The following is a 19,265-nucleotide window of genomic DNA, read 5'->3' as shown; positions in this document are numbered from 1 at the left end:
ATGGACCTGCTAATAGATTGAAACAGGACTGAAATTACTTCCTTTTCCCCTAGAAGTCAGACTATGAAGTGCTTTATAGTCCATAAACTACGTAGGAGGTGAGACTTGTGTTCTTGAAGAGCGAGGTTGGCCCAGTTGGGCGGGGCTCAGTGCAATGGCTCTGTTCTTTACTAGATGGCTATGCTAGCCTACTGGGGTGGATTGTTGTGAGGCTTGCAGGTGCGTATGCGCATGCATGGGAGTGGTGAAAATGACGTCACCCATGTACCCAGTCTGTTCTGGATCAGCAATCGTGCACCCATCCTCTGTCTTCAGCTCTTGTCCACTCCCCCTTTTTTCACTCTCCATGACCAAGCCCCAGGCAATACCTCTCTCCCAAGTTTTGTCTCAGATGTGGCTGCCTTCCCTGGCCCCTTACTTCTGAAAGACTGCGGCTTTGACCCATTCCGCCCCTCTGTGGGAGGGTCTCACCAAGCAATGGCTGAATGAGCAATGGCCGAACATTGGCTGTACCCACAAACGCTTGCTGGAGCCTTCTGCTGCCGGTGCCCCGAGACTGTGTCAGGTGCCAGCCTGCCCCAGAAAAAGTTCAAGAGATTGTGTAGCAGCAGCATTTCAGGGATTATGGAAAATCACAGCACACAGCTGGCACCAGGCTTCACCCTTAATAACCCTTTTCCAGCACCAGCAATTGTAGCCATTTTCTGGGGTCTTCTGGGACCAGGTGGCTTCAACAGTCTCTACCAAATGTCCATCCAGCAGTGGAACCACCTTTCTCCGTGTGGCCCGAGAACCTCCCAGACCCCACTCTGTTCCTGGGGATACACCCTTCCCACCAGAGCACTGCCAGGTATCTAGCTGTGGAGTTGCAGCCTTTGCACTTCCCTTGTTTACAGTCTTAATGGAATTCCAACCCTCTCCTTTCTCCTTTCTCCCTTTTTAGTTTAGTCCCTGCGGCTATTTCCAATTTATTACTTTCTCTCCAGCTGCTTTTGGGGAGGGGTGCTTTTCCTGTGTTCTCCCCCTGGTCTCCATCCTCTCTCCACCCGCAAAAGCACCTCCCTTCCCGCAGCTTCTCACTCCCCAAGTTCACTGGTCAGCGCTGCATACCTGGTGAATTCTGTGGTTCAGGTTGTGCAGATTGTTGTGTTAATCCTCCAATCAGTGTTCTAGATGTGCAGGATGGTTTAGTGTCGGTCTGGCTGTATTACATGGATGCGAGACACACAAAAAATTTCCATGCTGTTCCGCCATCTTGGCTCCTTCTGGTGGGTGTCCTTTTCTTAATGCCATCTAGGAACTCATCTGCTGCTTCTTGGTCAGCAGAAGCTGCTCTCCTGTTATCTTGACATTTTTTAATCTAAACCTCTTTTTAAAATTATCAAACTATCCTTTGTTGGCATTAAATTCACCAGCTTTAGATCCTTCACCTTCCTTTTGCTTTGTTGTTATGTAATGACATTGCTTTTCCTGAAATCATATTAGAAGCTAGAGGCATGCCTTTCTTATAGTAATCCTGCACCCATATGAAAGCTGCATTTTTAATATGAGATAAAAAGGCACTTTGCAAAAAGTTCAAGATTTTTTTTTTTTTAAGGTGAGTGAGCACAGAGTGATTTTGTTTTTTTTTTTTTTTTTCAACGTTTATTTATTTTTGGGACAGAGAGAGACAGAGCATGAACAGGGGAGGGGCAGAGAGTAGGCAGACACAGAATCGGAAACAGGCTCCAGGCTCCGAGCCATCAGCCCTGAGCCCGACGCGGGGCTCGAACTCACGGACCGCGAGATCGTGACCTGGCTGAAGTCAGACGCTTAACCGACTGCGCCACCCAGGCGCCCCAAAAAGTTCAAGATTTTTGCACCTGCTGGCATAGCTGCAGTGATGTCTTCACGGATTTCCATTTCTTTTTGTTACAAACGTCCTTATGCTGGATTCATTTATCTTGAAAATGGCGGGCAACCACAGCTGCACATGTCAGCGTATGATACATTTGAAAGAAACTTTTTCTTGTAATGTCATGACTTTTTTTCTGCTTCTTGGGATCACTATCAGTATTACTAGTAACACTTCATATGGGTGCATAGTGTTACTCAAGGTTTACAGTATTGCACTAAACATAATTAAAAATACACAAGAACCATGAGAGATCACTTTTTACTGCAATATAAAATTTGCTGGAAAGACAACAGCTTACATGGAAATAATTGGCATCACAGCATTTTAAGTGGATACTCCCAACACTGGAGCTCACTGCAATAGCAATGGGAGATGGTTATGAAATTATTACAGTAGTACAGTATACAGTATGGTTAATTTTGTGCAGTTATGATTTAATACTGCATGTTTATGTTTACTTATTATTTCTTATTTGACTGTGAATTGTTCCATGTATGGTCTATAATTTTTGTGTGCCTATGCTTTGACAAATTTTAACCTTTTGTAAGAAATATGTGTGTATTTTATAGCAGTAAATGATAAAATAATCTAGTATATACATATATTTTGTGCATTTGTGGCACACCAAATTTTTAAATTTTTTTGATATTTCTAGGCTATGCAATTTGTCTGTTTTTCCAAATTTTTGCAAATCTCCAAAAATTTTTCCACAGCATTTATTGGAAAAAATATGTGTAAGTGGACTTGTGCAGTTAAAAATCCATGTTATTCAAGGCCCACATGTGCCCTAGACTGAGTGACTTAATCAACAGATATTTCTATCTCATAGTTCTGGAAGTTGGAAATCCAAACTCAGGGTGCCAGTATGGTTGGTTCTTAGGGCTCTCTTCATGGTTTTCAAACAGCTGCCTTTTCAGTGGGTCCTCACATGGCAAGTGAGAGATCTCTCCCTGTCTCTTATAAGGACACTAATCCAATTCACGAGGACTCCACCTTCATGACCTAATTATCTAATTATCACCTCCAAATCCTGTCACATTGGAGTTAGGTCTCAACAAATGAATTTGGAGGGGGATACACACATGCAGTCCACAACTGCATTGTAATGCATCCCAAAGATGCTTACTGTGATGATGCAGTAGTGTTCTGGAGCCCAGTTTACAAGTTAATCACCAACTTTGCATTTTTGGTCAGGGGAAGATCATGATCATTGTCCTAGGTATACAGTCTCTGAGGTCATCTTTACATCTAACCCTCTTGGATTCTGAGTGAGGTACCTGGTGTTGTGGAAGGATAAGGCACTGGCTTGTTCTGATGGTTTCCTGCATGTCAAGGTTTTGCATTTCCCATCACATTTAATCTGGAGAACAACTCTGTAAACTAGACCAAGTTATCTCCTTTCCTCATTTCACAGCGAAGAAAGCAACCTAGGACAAGTTAAGGAACCAGACCAGATCACAAGTTACTGGATCTAGGGGTTAATTTTATGTGCTAACTTGATTGGATCATGGAGTGCCCAGATATTTAGTTAAACATTATTTCTGAGTGTGTCTGTGAGGGTGTTTTCAGATGAGATTAGCATTTGAATTTGTCCATAGAATAAAGAAGATGGCCCTTCCCAATGTGGGCAGACATTTTCCAATCACTTGAAGGCCTGAATAAAACAAAAAGGTGGAAGAGGGGAAATTTTTCTCTCTGCTTGATTATGTGAGCTGTGACATCAACCTTCGGCCCTCCGACTTACACAATTAACCCTCTGGATCTCAGGCTTTTAGAGTTGGAGTAGAACTTACATCACCATTTTTCTTGTTTCTCAGGCATTTGGACTTGGACTAGAACTACACCATTGGCCTTCTGGCTCTCTGGCTTCATACTACATCAATGGCTTTCTTGGGTCTCCAGTTTGCAGATGGCAGATAATGGGACTTCTTAGCCTACATAATTGCATGAGCCAATTCCTTATAATAATAAATCATTACATGTTTGATATATAATAGCTTATTGGTTCTGTTTACCTGAAGAATGCTGACTAATTACTCTAAATATGCCAGGATCCAAACCCAGTTCTTCCCAGCTCCAAGTCCATTACTACTCCACATTGTGCTTTTAGACATATAACCATAGTTAATTTTCACATTATTTTGGCTCATCCTCTGGAAAAACCTATGAGGAGAGAGGAAAAAACTTTGACTTGCTCAAGATAATACAACTCATCAGGAAAAAGCACACCCTTCCCATGTCAAACTACCTTGAGTGGGAGGCCAGCCTTTGTTCTCAGGGCATTCATTCATTCATTCATTCCAACTATTTATTGTCTAATATGTACCAAGCAATTCTCTAAGAACTAGGGATGTAGGAATAAATACAAAATGAAAAGCCCTTGCCCTCACTAAGGTTATAGTATGGTGGAAGAGACAGAAATTAAATAAATCCTGAAGATATAGACTCTATCAGATGATCATAAGTGCTATAGGAAAATAAAGCAGGGAAAGAGTATAGGGAGTGCAGATTGGGGAAGGTAGCAGGTGTTTTTAACAGAGTGTTTGGGGAGGTCTAACTGACAAGGTGACAGAAGAGACCTTAAGGAAGGAGGGAGCAAGACTTGTACATAATTGGAAAGCCTTCTAGGTAGCTAGGGAGACTTGCAGGTAACTGGGGATTCTTGTAGGTAACTGAGGAATATTGTTGTAATCTTGTAATATAATAAGAAATATATGTTGTGGTCTTCATCTGGGTCCCTGGCCAGAACCCTTAAAATCTTTGTAATTTATTAAGTCCAAGAACAATAGAAGCATCTTTGTTTTAATATGTGGTTCTCGTCGTGGCCCCTAAAGTAGCTCTCAGGTGATAAAGAAGAAAGGAGTGTCTCTTTTTTGATCCATAACGAGCCTTTTTCAACCACACCTGAGTTTATGTTAATATGGTGACTTGAAAAACCCCCTAGGATAGAGAACTGATCTCCTGATTAAAAGATCTCCTGATTAGAAGGTTAGAACTTACCGCCCCAGAGCTGGAGATTGAATTAATCACCAGTGGCCAGTGATTTAGTCAATCATGCCTACATAATGAGGCCAACATAAAAACCTTAACTGAAGGAGCTCAGAGAACATCTGGGTTGGTGAACATATGAGGGTGCTGGAACAGGGGCATACCTAGAGAGGGCCTGAAAACTCCATGTCCCTTCCCATACCTTGTTCTATGTATCTTTTCCATTCGGTAATTCCTGAGTTGTATTCTTTATAATAAATTAGTAATAGTGAGCCAAGCACTTTACTGAGTTCTGTGAGCTATTCTAGCAAATTATTGAAACTGAGGGGGGGGGGGTCGTAGGAACTCCTGATTTATATATAGAGGGTCAGTCAGAAGTGTAAGTGACAACCTAGATTTGTGATTGGCATCTGAAGTGGATGCAGTGTTGTGGGACTGGCCCTTAACCTGTGGGGTCTGCACTAACTCCAGGTAGTTAGTTGTCAGAATTGAGTTCAACTGTAGAACACCCATTCAATATCCACTAAAAGCTGGAGAATTGTTTGATGTGGAAAAAACCCACACATCTGATATCAGAACTGTTGTGAGAATAAAGGAAAATAGGAGTTCTTATTTTACTTGTAGACAACAGCTACTTTAGGCAGTTGGCACTTCCTTATTCAACCTCTCATATAGTCATTCTTTAAATTCTTTACAAAGACTGTTGTACCTGGGAAGAGATAGTGTGGTAGCTATAGAGTAAGTCAGAGTAGAGGGAGAGCATTTTGAGACTGTAGTTTGTTTAGAAGGTTTTAAGGTGGAAATGACTTGAACACATTTAAATGGGGATGAGAAAGATGTGGAAGAGAAAAGGAGCATGAGGACGAGGAAGGGAGTATATAGTTGATAATATCAGATTCCTAAGGATGTGGGAGGATGGCGACGTTCAGAGGACACGTGGAGGGGTTATCTTTAATCAGGAGGCATTGCTCCTCTTTGGAACATTCTAGTCCTATTTTGCACAATAAACACCCTCTTCTTATTTTCCTATAGTACTTTGGACAATTGCCAGCCTCCTTTTCCAGCTCTGCTTCCTCTGTATGATGGTAAATGTGGGCAGTTCTTCCAGGCTCAGACCTAGGCCCTCTTTGCTTTTCTCTCCACACTTTCTGAGTGGACAATCTCATTCATTCCGGTGATTTCAATAGATGGATAACTTTCCAACTGACACTTCTACCCCTACTTGTATCTGCCTGTTCATCCTGTATAGCTCATCAATCACATTACTTTTATAGTCAACCTCTTTAGTATCTCTCAATTGCATCTGTTTCTTGGTAACTCCACTGTTACAGGCTGAACTGTGTCCCTCTTAAAATTTGTATGTTGGCGTCCCAGCTCCCAGTACCTCAGAATGTAACCATATTTGGAGGTAAGGTTTTCAAAGAGATGATTAAGTTAAAATTAGGTCTAATCCAATATGACTTGTGTTCTTATAAACAGAGAAAGATGGTTACCAGTGCGGACATAGGTGGGGGATGGTTGAAAGAGGTGATGGGGATTAAGGAGTGTACTTGTGATGAGCACTGGATCATGTCTAAAAGTGTTGAATTGCTATATAGTACACCTGAAACTAATATAACACTGTATGTTAACTACACTGGAATTAAAATAAAATTTTTTCAAAAAGAGGGAGAGATACCAGGAGTACGTGTCCACAGAGAGAAGACCATGTGAAGAGGCAGCAAGAGGGTGGCCATCTGCACACCAAGGGGAGATGCCTGGAACAGACTCTTCCATTATCGCCCTCAGAAGGAAACCAATCCTGCTGACAAACTTGACCTGGGACTTCGCCTCCAGAACTGAGAAATTTCTGCTGTTTAAGCCACCCAGTATGTGATACTTTGTTATGGTAACTTTGGCATGCTAATACACCCACCCTCTTTACTATTTTAGGCCACCACCATCTTTCATCTGCATTTCTGGAGCCACTTCTTAAATTTTATTCTCTTTTCTAGTTTCATCCTCTCTAAGATAATCTCTGTGTTATACTCAGAGTAATCTTTTCATGCATATGTGACTATATGACATACTTTCACTCCACCACTCTCCCCATTAATGTCACAAGACAGTTAAATATTCTAAAAAGTCAGAGAGGTCTTTGAGATAAAACATATGAAAACTTACCTAAGGAAGTTTTGATGCCAAAGCAAATGGTAGACTATGTGGCTCCTCAAGAGGCTCAGAGTCAAAAGTGGGAAGGGAGTGTGCAGATTAAAGTTTGCCTAACATGGTATCTCTTTATTCCCCACTGCACAGGGAATACAGGGAAGGATTGGTCACACAGATTCATTAAGCCAGGCTTTCCTGCATCCCCTGTTTCCTCTCTAACCCCAGGCTTACTATGATGTCACCCAGGACCAGCTTGGCCATGTATTTGTGATGGCCCCAACTGAAACAGTTGCAGCTGGCACTTTATCAGCTTTGGCTAGAGGCATAGGTTGAGCAATTCTGGACTGGAATGAAAAGAAGATGCTCCAGCTTCTAATTCCACTGCTCATGGCACTCAAGGGGCATGCCCAAGAAGAGTCAGGTCTGTGCCAGGCTAACAGAGCAGAGGATGGAGAGAGGCCTGCAACCTCTTACCTGGTTCCCGTAGAGTTGATGTAGAATTCTGAGGAAGGTTGAGTTAGAGCAAATGGCTCAGGAAATGAGGAGATCACAACTGATTAACCAAAGTAGATATTTTGGGCTGAGTGAATAATGCCATTTAAAATGATCCCCCAGGATCTGGAAATATAAGAGACTTGGAGTAACATTAGCAATTGCCTCTGCTTCTCCAGACTCCACTCCCCTCTTTGTAAATGTATTAAGCACCTTTCTGAGCCCAGCATAGTGCTGGGACCACAGTGGAATAAAGACCTTATTAATTTAGACAACCTGTATTAGATTATGTAATCTCATAAAGTAGGAAAAGTTATAGGACTATTATTATAAGAACAAGTAAATGAATGCAGCATTTTCAAGTATGTTCTGTAGACCCCTTGTCCTATTAGAAGCTTATGGTTAGACAAGATTTCTGTAGAGTCACAGTGGATACTCACAAAGTAAAAGTTATGAGAAATCTCACTGTAAAGAAAATAGAATAATTTTATTTAATCTGGTATTTCTGAAATGTATCTGGTCACAAGACCACCCTTTACATTTGTAAACATTGTATTTGTAACATTTTCCTTATTTGTAACATTTTTGGTTTATTCTTTTGATAATTACCAGTTCCTATAGTTTTCTCATTTTTCCTACTTGAATGGGTATTGTAAACTGGTTTGTAGGAACTTTAAAAAAAAATTTTAATGACATTAGCCCTTTGTCTCTTATGTGTGCTGCAAAACATTTTCTCCTAATTCTTCAACACTCTTCAAACTCTATTTTGGACAAAATGTAACAGTTTTAAATTTATGTAAAAGTTCATCAATATTTTTACTTATGGTTCTTAGCTTTTATTTGATGTGCTAGAAAGATCTTCTCATCCCAGATTATAAACACAATCAGACCTGTAGAATAATGTGAGCTCTGAAGTTAGATTGTCTGCAACTAATTACATTTCCTCCACATACTTGCTATGTCATCTCAGAATGAATTACTAAATATCTTTGTATTCATTTCTCCATCTGTAAAATGGTAATATTAAGGTTACTGTGAGGGTTAAATATGCATAAACTTCTGAGGACAGTGCCAGGCACCTTGTAAATACTGAAAATTTGTTAGCTGCCATTATTCCAGCATTTATATGATTTTGTCTTAAATTAACGTTTTCCTCATCCCAAGTTGATAAATATATTTTCTTATGTTATTTTCTAGAAGCTTATTATTCATATTTTACATTTAGATATGCAACCCATTTAGTTTCAAATTTTATGTACAAACAAGGTAGAGTTCAAGATTTTTTTTTTTTTAAAGAAAGTAACCTACAAAGGAACCCTCATTCATCTATCTTCAGATTTCTCAGCAGAAAATCTACAGGCCAGGAGAGAGTGGAACAACATGTTCAAAGTGTTGAAAGATAAAGCTTGCCAGCCAGGAATACTTTATCCAGCAAGGTATCCCTCAGATATGAAAGAGAAATAAAGCCTTTGTCAGACAAACAAAAGCTGAGAAAGTACACCACCACTAGATCTGCCTTGTAAGAAATGCTGAAAAGAGTCCTCCAGTCTGAAATGAAAAAAAAAACAAAAATGCTAATCAGTGACATAAAAGCAAATGAAAGTATACAATACTCTAGCAAAGGTGAAAAACAGTCAGAATTAGGAAACTGGCACTCTATATTAGAGTGCAGTGTTAATTATATTATAAAGGCTAAAGGAAAAGAGCATTAAAAATAACTATAGCTACTATAATTTCTCGATGAATTTCACAGAATAAGAAAAGGTAAATTGTGACATTAAAAATATAAAATTAAAGGGGTAAGAGGGTAGAACTTTTATAGCCAAATGAAGATTAGGTGCTATCAAGATTTTTTATATGAAGTGTTTTATGTAAGCCACATAGTAACCACAAACTAAAAACCTAGAGTAGAGCCACAGAACATAAAAAAAGGAGAGACTGACCAAATCCCCAGGGAAAACCACCACTTTACAAAGATAGACAGAAACAGGGGAAAAGATACAATGGAGATACAAAACAACCAAAAGGCAAATGATATGATGGCAGTAGTACGTCTTTATATGTCAACAGTCACTCTAAATATGAAATGAATTAAATTAATTAATGGAAAGGCACAGAATGTCTGGATGGATTAAAAAAAAAAGAAGACTTAACTATATGCTGCCTACAGGAAACTCATTTTATCTCTAAATACACACCTAGACTCAAAGTAAAAGGATGGAAAAAGAGATTTCATGCAAGTGGAAAACAAAAGAAAAGTGAAGGTAGCCATACTTGCATTAGACAAAATATACCTTAGGCCAAAATAGATAACAAGAGATAAAGAAGGGTATTATATAATGATTAAAAAGTATAAGTCAGGCAGAGAAAGACAGATACCATATGTTTTCACTCGTATGTGAATCTTGAGAAACTTAACAGAGACCATGGGGGAGGGGAAGGGGGGAAAAAGTTACAGAGAGGGAGGGAGGCAAACCATAAGAGACTCTTAAATACTGAGAACAAACTGAGGGTTAATGGGAGTGGGGGAGAGGGGAAAGTGTGTGATGGGCATTAAGGAGGGCACTTGTTGGGATGAGCACTGGGTGCTGTATGGAAACCAATTTGACAATGAATTATATTTAATTAAGAAAAAAGAAGAATAAAGAAATAAAAATAAATAAAAATAAAAAGTCAATACATCAAGAAATATAGCAATAGTAAATATATATGCACCCACCATTGCAGCACTGGAATATATTAAACAAATGCTAATGGATACAAAGAGAGAAATAGACATGTAATTAACAATAGGAGAATTTAACATCCCACTGTCAACAATGGATAGGACACCCAGACAAAATCAAAAGAAAACATTGGAATTGAATCATAATCCAGAACAAATAAACTTAGTAGACATATATAGAATGTTTTATCAAACATAAGCAGAACACATATTTTTCCGGAGTGCACAGGGGACCTTCTGTAGCATAGATTATATGATAAAACACAAAAAAAAAATCTTAGAAGTTTTAAGAACATTGAAATAATATCAACTACCTTTTCTGACCACAATGGAATGAAGTTAGAAATGAAGAAAAGGAAAGATGGAAAATCTACAAATACGTGGAAACTAAACAGTGCACTTCTGAACAACCAATGGGTTAAAGAAGAAATCAAAAGAGAAAATTTAATATCTCAAAACAAATAAAAATGGAAATGCAATGTATCAGGGTACCTGGGTGGCTCAGTCATGATCTTTGGCTCAGGTCATGATCTTGTGGCTCCTGAGTTCGAGCCCCATGTTAGACTCTGTGCTGACAGCTCAGGTCTTGGAGACTGCTTCATATTCTCTGTCTCCCTCTCAAAGGAGGGAGAGAGAGAGAAAGAGAGAGAGAGAGAGAGAGAGAGAATCTTAAGCAGACTCCATGTTCAGTGCACAGCCTGATGTAGGGCTCAACCCCATGACCCTGGGATCATGACCTGGGTTAAAATCAAGAGTCAGACATTTAACCAACTGAGCCACCCAAGCACCCTTAGTAAGCTAATATTTAAAAGCCACTTAAGAATACCATAAAATGTAACCTAAATAATATTTGGAATTAACAGAACATACATCTTAAAACAGTTGACTGTTAAAACTTCCATACAAAATAAAAAATAAAATTAAAAAAAAAACTTTAATACGAGAGTAGTTGGTTTCTATTTTTTTAAATATTTTCTGGATTTCAATAAGAACTTATAAAGCATACTGACATGTTTTGATGAAAATACTTTAGTTTGAGTTTTACATTGAATCACATTTAGATGTTTCAACAACTTTGTGAGGAATTTTTAGATAATTTTAATCCATTCCCAGTGGTTATTAACACACAATAGAATCTAGAATATTAATAATATAAAGTTTTAGCATAAAATTAAAATTACAAATTTAAGTATGAATTTTACACACATATTTAGGTCATGTATTTGGTGGCCTCTACAACTAACATGAAAAACAAGAAGTGACTTTCAGAGGTACTTATTGGGGAATAAGCACCCAACAAGGTCCTCAAGTATGGGACATGGCTTTGCTTAAGTTACATCAGCTGAATTCACTAGACACAGGGACATAATACTTTTTATTTAATTTATGAGGGCCATTTTTACCTCAGTTAAATTTCATCTGGGGGCGCCTGGGTGGCGCAGTCGGTTAAGCGTCCGACTTCAGCCAGGTCACGATCTCGCGGTCTGAGTTCGAGCCCCGCGTCGGGCTCTGGGCTGATGGCTCAGAGCCTGGAGCCTGTTTCCGATTCTGTGTCTCCCTCTCTCTCTGCCCCTCCCCCGTTCATGCTCTGTCTCTCTCTGTCCCCAAAATAAATAAACGTTGAAAAAAAAATAAATTTCATCTGAAAAAAATTATTTAAAACTCTAGTTGTATTATTTCATTATATTCCCAAACTGATTTCACAAGGCCAGTATACTCTAATACCAAAGCCACCTAAGGATGATATAAGAGAAAAAAAAAAAAAACTTCTGACCAATATCCCTAATGAATTTAGATATACAAATTTTCAACAAAATATTATCAAACCAAAATCAATACCACATTAAAAGGATACACCATGATCAAGTGGTACTTATCCCTGGGATGAAAGAAAGGTTCACAAATCAATACATGTGACGCACCACATTAATTGAATGAAAGATAAAAATCTCAATAGATGCAGAAATAGCATTTGACAAAACACATGATCATTTCATTATACAAATGCTCAACATATTGGGTATGGAAGGAACATTCCTCAACATGATAAAGGCCATATATGACAAACCCACTGCTAATATTATACTCAATGGAGTATGGAGAAAAATTGAAGGCTTTTCCTCTTAAGACCAGGAACAAGACAAACGTACCCATTCTCACTCAACAAGGCACTGGAAGTTCTAGCCAGAAAAATCAGGCAATAAAATAAAATAAAAGGCTTGCAAACTAAAAAGGAAAAAGTAAAATTTTCTTGTTTGCAGATAATGTAGTCTTATATATAGAAAATACATATATTCCACCAAAAAAACAATCAATTAATTCAGTAAACTTTCAGGATACAAGATCAACACACAGAAATCAGTTGCATTTCCATAGACAAACAATAATATATCTGAGAATGAAATAAAATAATCCCATTCACAGTAGCATCAAAAAATAGGAATATATTTAACCAAAAAGGTGAAATATCTCTACACTGAAAACTATGGCTTTGATGAAAAAAATTGAAGACAAACAAATGGAAAAATAGCCCATTTTTATGGATCAGAATTAATATTGTTAAAATTTCCATACTACTCAAAATCATCTATGGAAGCAATGTAATCTCTATCAAAATTCCAACAACATTTTTCTCAGAAATAGGAAAAATCTTAAAATTTGTATGGAATCACCAAAGGCCCTGAATAGCTAAAGCAATTCTGAGAAAGAATAAACTTGGAGACATCACACAAAGCTATAGTGAATAAAATCAGACACAAAGACCAGTGGGAAAAAATTGACAGCCCCAAAATAAACTCTCACATATGTAGTCAACTAATATTTGACACAGAGCCAAGAATACTCAGTGGGGAAAAACAGTCTCTTAAATAAATGGTTCTGGGAAAACTAGGTGATTACATGAATGAATACCTTATACCACACACCAAAATTCCCTTGAAATGGACTAAAGACTTAAACATCAATAAAACTCTTATAAGAAAACAAAGGGAAAAGTTCTGTGACATTGGTCTTCACAAAAATTTTTTGGTTGTGACCCCCAATACACAAGCAATCAAAGGAAACATTAATAAGAGTAACTATAGCAAACTAAAATGCTTCAGCAAAAGAAAAAGTCAACAAACTAAAAGACAACCTACTGAATGGGAGAAAATGTTTGCAAATCAAATACCCAGTAAGGGCTTAATATCCAAAATATATAAAGAATATAAGGGGCGCCTGGGTGGCGCAGTCGGTTAAGCGTCCGACTTCAGCCAGGTCACGATCTCGCGGTCCGTAAGTTCGAGCCCCGCGTCAGGCTCTGGGCTGATGGCTCGGACCCTGGAGCCTGTTTCCGATTCTGTCTCCCTCTCTCTCTGCCCCTCCCCCGTTCACGCTCTGTCTCTCTCTGTCCCAAAAATAAATAAACGTTGAAAAAAAATTTTTTTAAAAAAAAGAATATAAATATATAATTTAATAGCCAAATTTTTTTTGTTTAAAAAATGGAGAGAGGGACTGAACAGACATTTTCCCAAAGAAGAAATACAAATGGTCAACTAGACACATGAAACATGAATAGATACATTGACATTACTAATCATGAGGAGAATGCAAATCAAAACCACAATTAGATATCACCTCACACCTGCTAGAATAGCTTTTACCAAAAAGACAAGAGATAAAAAGTATTCACAAGGATGTAGAAAAAAGGGAACCCTTGTGCACTGTTGGAAGGAATGTAAATTAATGCAGCCACTATGGAAAACAGAATGGAGTTTTCTTTAAAAATTGCAAATAGAGGTGCTGTATGATCCAGCAATCCCACATCTGGGTATATATCCAAAGGAAATGAAAACAGAATCTCAAAGAGATGTCTGTATTTTGATGTTCATTTCAGCATTATTCACAATATCTAAATTATGGAAACAACTTAAGTGTCTTTCAATGGATGAATGGATAATTATTCACCCATGAGAAATAAGGAAATACTGCCATTTGCAACAATATGAATGGACCCTGAGGCATTATGCTGAGTGAAATAATTCAGATAGAGGAGGACAAATACTTTATGATCTCACTTATATATGGAATCTGGAAAAAACAAGCTCATAGAAACAGAGTAGAATTGTAGTTACCAGTGGCCTAGGGTGAGAGAAATGGGGAAAGGTTGGTCAAAGGATACATATTTCCAGTTAGAAGATGAATAAATTCTGGGGACATAATGTATAACATGGTAATTATAGTTAATAATAGTGTATTACATACTTGGAAGTTGCTGACAGGGGAGTTCTTAAATGTTCTCACTACAAAAAAGAAATGGTAATAATGGGACGTGGTGGAGATGTTAATGCTATGGTGGTAATCATTTTGCAATATATAAATGTATCAAATCAGCACACTGTTCATCTTAAACTTACACACTGCTATATGTCAGTTATATCTTAATTAACCTGTAAAACAAAAATTATCCTCAGTAGAAAGTACTAGAAAGGTACTGCAGAAGGAAGGTGATTTTTCCTGGTTCTGTCTGGCATGCTTCTGTTTGCTTTTCCTTGCTCCTACAATATGACTGTTAGAGGGAGAGGACATCCAATAGTGCTTGGCTCCTGCCATGGTTCCTCTATAAGCTTGAGCCCTGTCCCCTGTTTAGTGATCTGCTGTTATATCAATGGCCCCCAAAATGGCTTTTGTCTACTAGACGATAGATTGTTTATTTCTTTATATCAAGCTGATACCCATTAGCTCAAAGCCTGCTGGTCCCAAACTTAATTTTTTACACATCCATTTATTTTCAACATAACTAAGCAGTTTAGATGTTTAGAGCCTGCCTGTCTTGCATACCCCATGAAACTGCATCCAATATCTGCTAGTCATAGATATGATAAAGCCTGTGATTATAAACACCCCACACCACTGCTGCCCTTCATTGCTCTCTGACTCAGAGACTCCCATTTGTGCCGCTGAGCAATATTACCTAGATGTTAAGCTCCTTCTCTGATCTCTTTCACCTGGGAGTTCCCTTGTCCTCCTCCCCTTCTGGATGGTAGCTCTCATTCCTTAGCTTCTGGATGATCTCAGGCTGTTAATGGACTTCTACTGCATGCAGACCTGTTCAAATAAAGCATGTGTGTGCTACTGCCACCTTGTGGTCATATCTTTTTCTTTGATCAGCTCCCCCAATCCTTCCAATCTCCTACACCCCCTCACAGCAGCAATTCCAACATAGACATTGACACCCCTGGCTGATGAACAGTCTCTTGACACCTAAGTTCCCACCTGCTCTTGCCTACTTGTTACTAGAAGGGACGTTCCAGCCTCACTCCAGCTGTACTTCAGAGGGGTGTTTCCTGCTTTAATAGCAATAGGGACTTAAAAACTTCTATTTTCCCTTGGGCTGCAAACACATTCTCTAGTGATTTCTAAACCCCAACCTTGGGGAGGAGCTCCCCTGCCAAGTTGAGTCCTTTCACTCTCCCCTAACTTTATGGTATTCTTGGAGTCCTCTTGGCCCTTTGTAGTTATTCCTCTGTTATAGTTTAAAATTCTTGGTATTAACTCTTCCTTTTCCAATTCTGCATGGTTGCAATCTCCTGAATGGATCCTGCATATCTTTAGCCATTTCATATTGTCACCTCAACCCCTTAACAGCTCTAATGAATCTCCACCCTGACTTCTCCAGGTCTCATGGCTCTTTTTGAATGTGAGGGACAGACATTGGAGGTGTGTTTTGTTAGTGTTTTCTGAGACCTGTCCCCTCTGTGCCTGCTTACTTATTTCACTCAACTTTAGCACTAGTCTAAGCTAGGAAGATGCTGGGAATATTAGATAGAAAGGATTTCTCAGTGCTCATTATGTACAAATGGCTCTTCCATTTCTCTTTCAGACAAAGTTCAATGTGGCCACCGACCTGCCTTTTCAAACTCATCATTGTTACGATTCCATGAATTGTTTGAAGTCCAGGAAGGTGAGTTCCCATGGCAAGTGAGTATCCAGATCTCACGGAAACACCTCTGTGGAGGCTCAATCATACATCAGTGGTGGGTTTTGACAGCCGCACATTGCTTCCCAAGAACCCTGTAAGTTTCTGAAGCGTTGTCTTAATTTACATCAAATCTTCTCTACCTTTTGTCTGGGTCGGGTAGCTTAACGGGTTAGTGCACAAGGCTTATGAACCCAGTTTGTTCCCATTGGCTTTGTACCAGAAAGTATCTTCTCTACACCCACTTTCTCCTTCTAAGTGAGCCATATCCAAAGGTTGACTTCTAGTTGTAGCTATGCACCCAGTAATGGAAAATAAGTACAAGTCTTCCCTTCTGTCTGCCACATGTGTAGACAATACACTGTATTTGTTCATTGTACACACACTCATGAACACCTACCATTGTGCTATTCCAAGTGCTGGTGATATAGTGGTAAACAAGACAATCAAACTCTTTGTTGTCAAGGAATTCACATTCTATTATCTTGGATGGATTCATTCCATTTCCTTGAGTCAGGAAATTTCCCTGGGCTGATTATTCACTAGCTCAGAGTCTGGGCTGCTGACTTCTGCCACTCTTGTCTCTAGCCACTCTCTAGGCCACTGCACATCCACAGCTTTGGATTTTTCAATATTTAGTTGTAAATTGTACTGTTGATAAATTTGTCTACAAGTGTGAAATACAGTGTAAGTATTATTATAGTTTGGAGTTATTATATTCATTTTTTAGGTTAGAAATGGCATTGGGAAATGTTACTGTGGTCATGGGAACCAGAATATTCAGCGACGTCCGCTTGGAGAGAAAGCAAGTGCAGAAGATAATTATTCACAAAGATTATAAACCATCCCACCTTGACAGTGATCTCTCCCTGCTCCTGCTTGCCACACCAGTAAAATTCACTAACTTCAAAATGCCCATCTGCCTGCAGAAGAAGGAAAGGATCTGGGACAGATGTTGGATGGCAGAGTGGGTGACAGCTTATGAATATGGTATGCGCCTTCCCTTAAAAGTCCATAGAAAGCTTACATTTAGGCTTCCCTGGGCTAGAAAGCATGTTGCTCTGGAAGATTTTGGCCTCACTACTCTAACTTTGCGACCTTGAGCTAGCTAGCTCCTTCACCTTACTCACCTTTACCTTTTCTCATCTGTATAATGACAGCAATGTCACCCTCAAATCCATTATGTGGATTAAATTAGATGCAATTGTACTTGTAAGGTCCCTAATGAAAGCCTGGAATATAGAAGAATCTCAAAACATGAGAGTGACCATTTTTTGGAGCCCAGAGGCCTTTAGAAAGCCAGTTTGGATTCTTCCTCCATGGACTATTTTACAATGTGAACTTCCCAATATGTTTATCATTTGATGAAGTCCATGTTGACCATCATCCTGAGATAACTGAGCCAGTGATTCCCCAACCAATCTTTGTCATCAATGACTCCACTCCTTTCCCAGGTCGCAAGGCTGGCCAAACAGGGAGAAACTCTGGGAGGGTGGGAGTAGGATGGCGGGAAGACCAGAAGTTCCTCTAGAATTAGTTGTTTACCTTCCACAAGTTGGCTCTTACAGGTGTGTCATTTTCCTGGTTCCTCCACTGGCCTGGCAGAGACATTGGACAACACTAAGAAACTGGGCTATTCTGAATCTCTGCACAAGGACCAAGCATGGCTGTGGGGAGATGGGGGGGGTGGGGCATGGAGAAAACTCATCCTATGTTTTTATGGCAGGATCTGGTGCTAGGGGGGTTAGTAGGCTGTTCCAGAGGAAATGAGTTTCCCAAAAGGAATAAATATAAGCATAAATGAAGAATTCACTTATTGGATTGAGTGGAGCATTCCATTAGGTCACCTTTAAGGCCTTCCTACACTGTGATTTGCTAAGTGTTTGCATCATTCCATGACTTCAACCCTGATCATTCATAGGTTTGTCACCTTCAGCGGTTGATTTGGCACTCATTCTCACACTAGCTTCCTCATTTCCCAGACCAACATGACAACTTAAACATGTACCTGCAGAAGATGAGAGTGCTGCAGATTAGCTGGAGAGAATGCAGCAAGAGGGTAGATCAGCTCTCCAGGAACATGGTTTGTGCTTGGAAGGAACCAGGCACCAAAGGCAATTGCCAGGTACTTGGCCCCTACCTCAGCCCCATCCTCCATATGCCCCTCCACTTTCTAGGTTCTCAGGAGAAAGCCCAGGAGTGAAGCCCCTAACACATGCCACTAGGACCCTCTTATCCTGCCCTCTTGCTAGAGCTACTGTTGATTCCTTGCAGACTGTACCTTCTTCATTCTCTCATTCTCAGGGAGACAGTGGGGCACCTATGGTCTGCACTATCCATGGAACCCAGAGGCTCTTCCAAGTGGGTGTCTTCAGTTGGGGCATAAGATCTGGCTTCAGGGGGAGGCCTGGTATGTTTGTGTCTGTGGCTCAATTTATTCCATGGATCCAGGAAGAGACAGAAAAGGAGAGAAAAGCCTACACCATCTCAGGAGCCTGGAGAAGCTCCCTGCCTCATGTTCCACAGTATCCCTTACTGTTGGGTTTGGGTTCTCAAATGTTGCTTGTGACCATATTTACTGGTGATAAATCAAATCACTAAGCTTTAGACCCACCCTCACTTCTCCTCCTCCTTTCTTCCCTCCCATCTTTACACAAGCATCAATGGAGCATAGACTATGAGTTAGCTTCTATGCTAGACCCTGGAAGTTAGACATGGATTCAGTTCTCCCAAATATCACAAATCTAATGAAGAAAGACCAAATACAACACTAAAAAGAGGTCTTTCATCACCCCAACATTTTGTGTTGTTAAGTAACTTCTTTTACTTCTCTTATAGAACACAATATAACCTAGCTAATGACCAGCTTTAATTCTGTCAGCTCAGTGTTTTACATAGACCCCCCAACACAGAGAGCTCCCCATCTGAGGTACAAATGCTTTCATCTACTGGGCCATTTATGAAGGAAGGTCTATGGTAGAGTTATGATCAGGGGTTTCTTGTCCTGTTTGGAGTTGAAAGTGGGATGATTATGATGTGGGACTTAAAGACCACACCTT

The 19,265-nt window shown here is 39.5% G+C and overlaps 1 protein-coding gene across 1 annotated transcript in view; it reads left to right on the top strand.

The window, feature by feature from the left end:
- The window catches only part of LOC122474210 (serine protease 55-like), a 32,879-nt gene extending 14,059 nt beyond the window's left edge, over positions 1–18,820 (top strand). Inside the window, exons 2-6 of the mRNA XM_043565071.1 lie at positions 6,552–6,753; positions 16,111–16,303; positions 16,937–17,196; positions 18,189–18,331; positions 18,511–18,820. Coding sequence (XP_043421006.1) covers positions 6,639–6,753; positions 16,111–16,303; positions 16,937–17,196; positions 18,189–18,331; positions 18,511–18,807 — 1,008 coding nt within the window. The 5' untranslated portion in view covers positions 6,552–6,638 and the 3' untranslated portion in view covers positions 18,808–18,820. The remainder of the gene's footprint in view (positions 1–6,551; positions 6,754–16,110; positions 16,304–16,936; positions 17,197–18,188; positions 18,332–18,510) is intronic.
- The last annotated feature ends 445 nt before the right edge of the window (positions 18,821–19,265 follow it).

The sequence above is a fragment of the Prionailurus bengalensis genome, chromosome B1 (assembly GCF_016509475.1).
Source record: "Prionailurus bengalensis isolate Pbe53 chromosome B1, Fcat_Pben_1.1_paternal_pri, whole genome shotgun sequence".
NCBI classification, from domain to species: Eukaryota; Metazoa; Chordata; class Mammalia; order Carnivora; family Felidae; genus Prionailurus; species Prionailurus bengalensis.
Note: the sequence above shows the minus strand (reverse complement) of the source record. Positions and strands in the feature narration are given on the sequence as shown.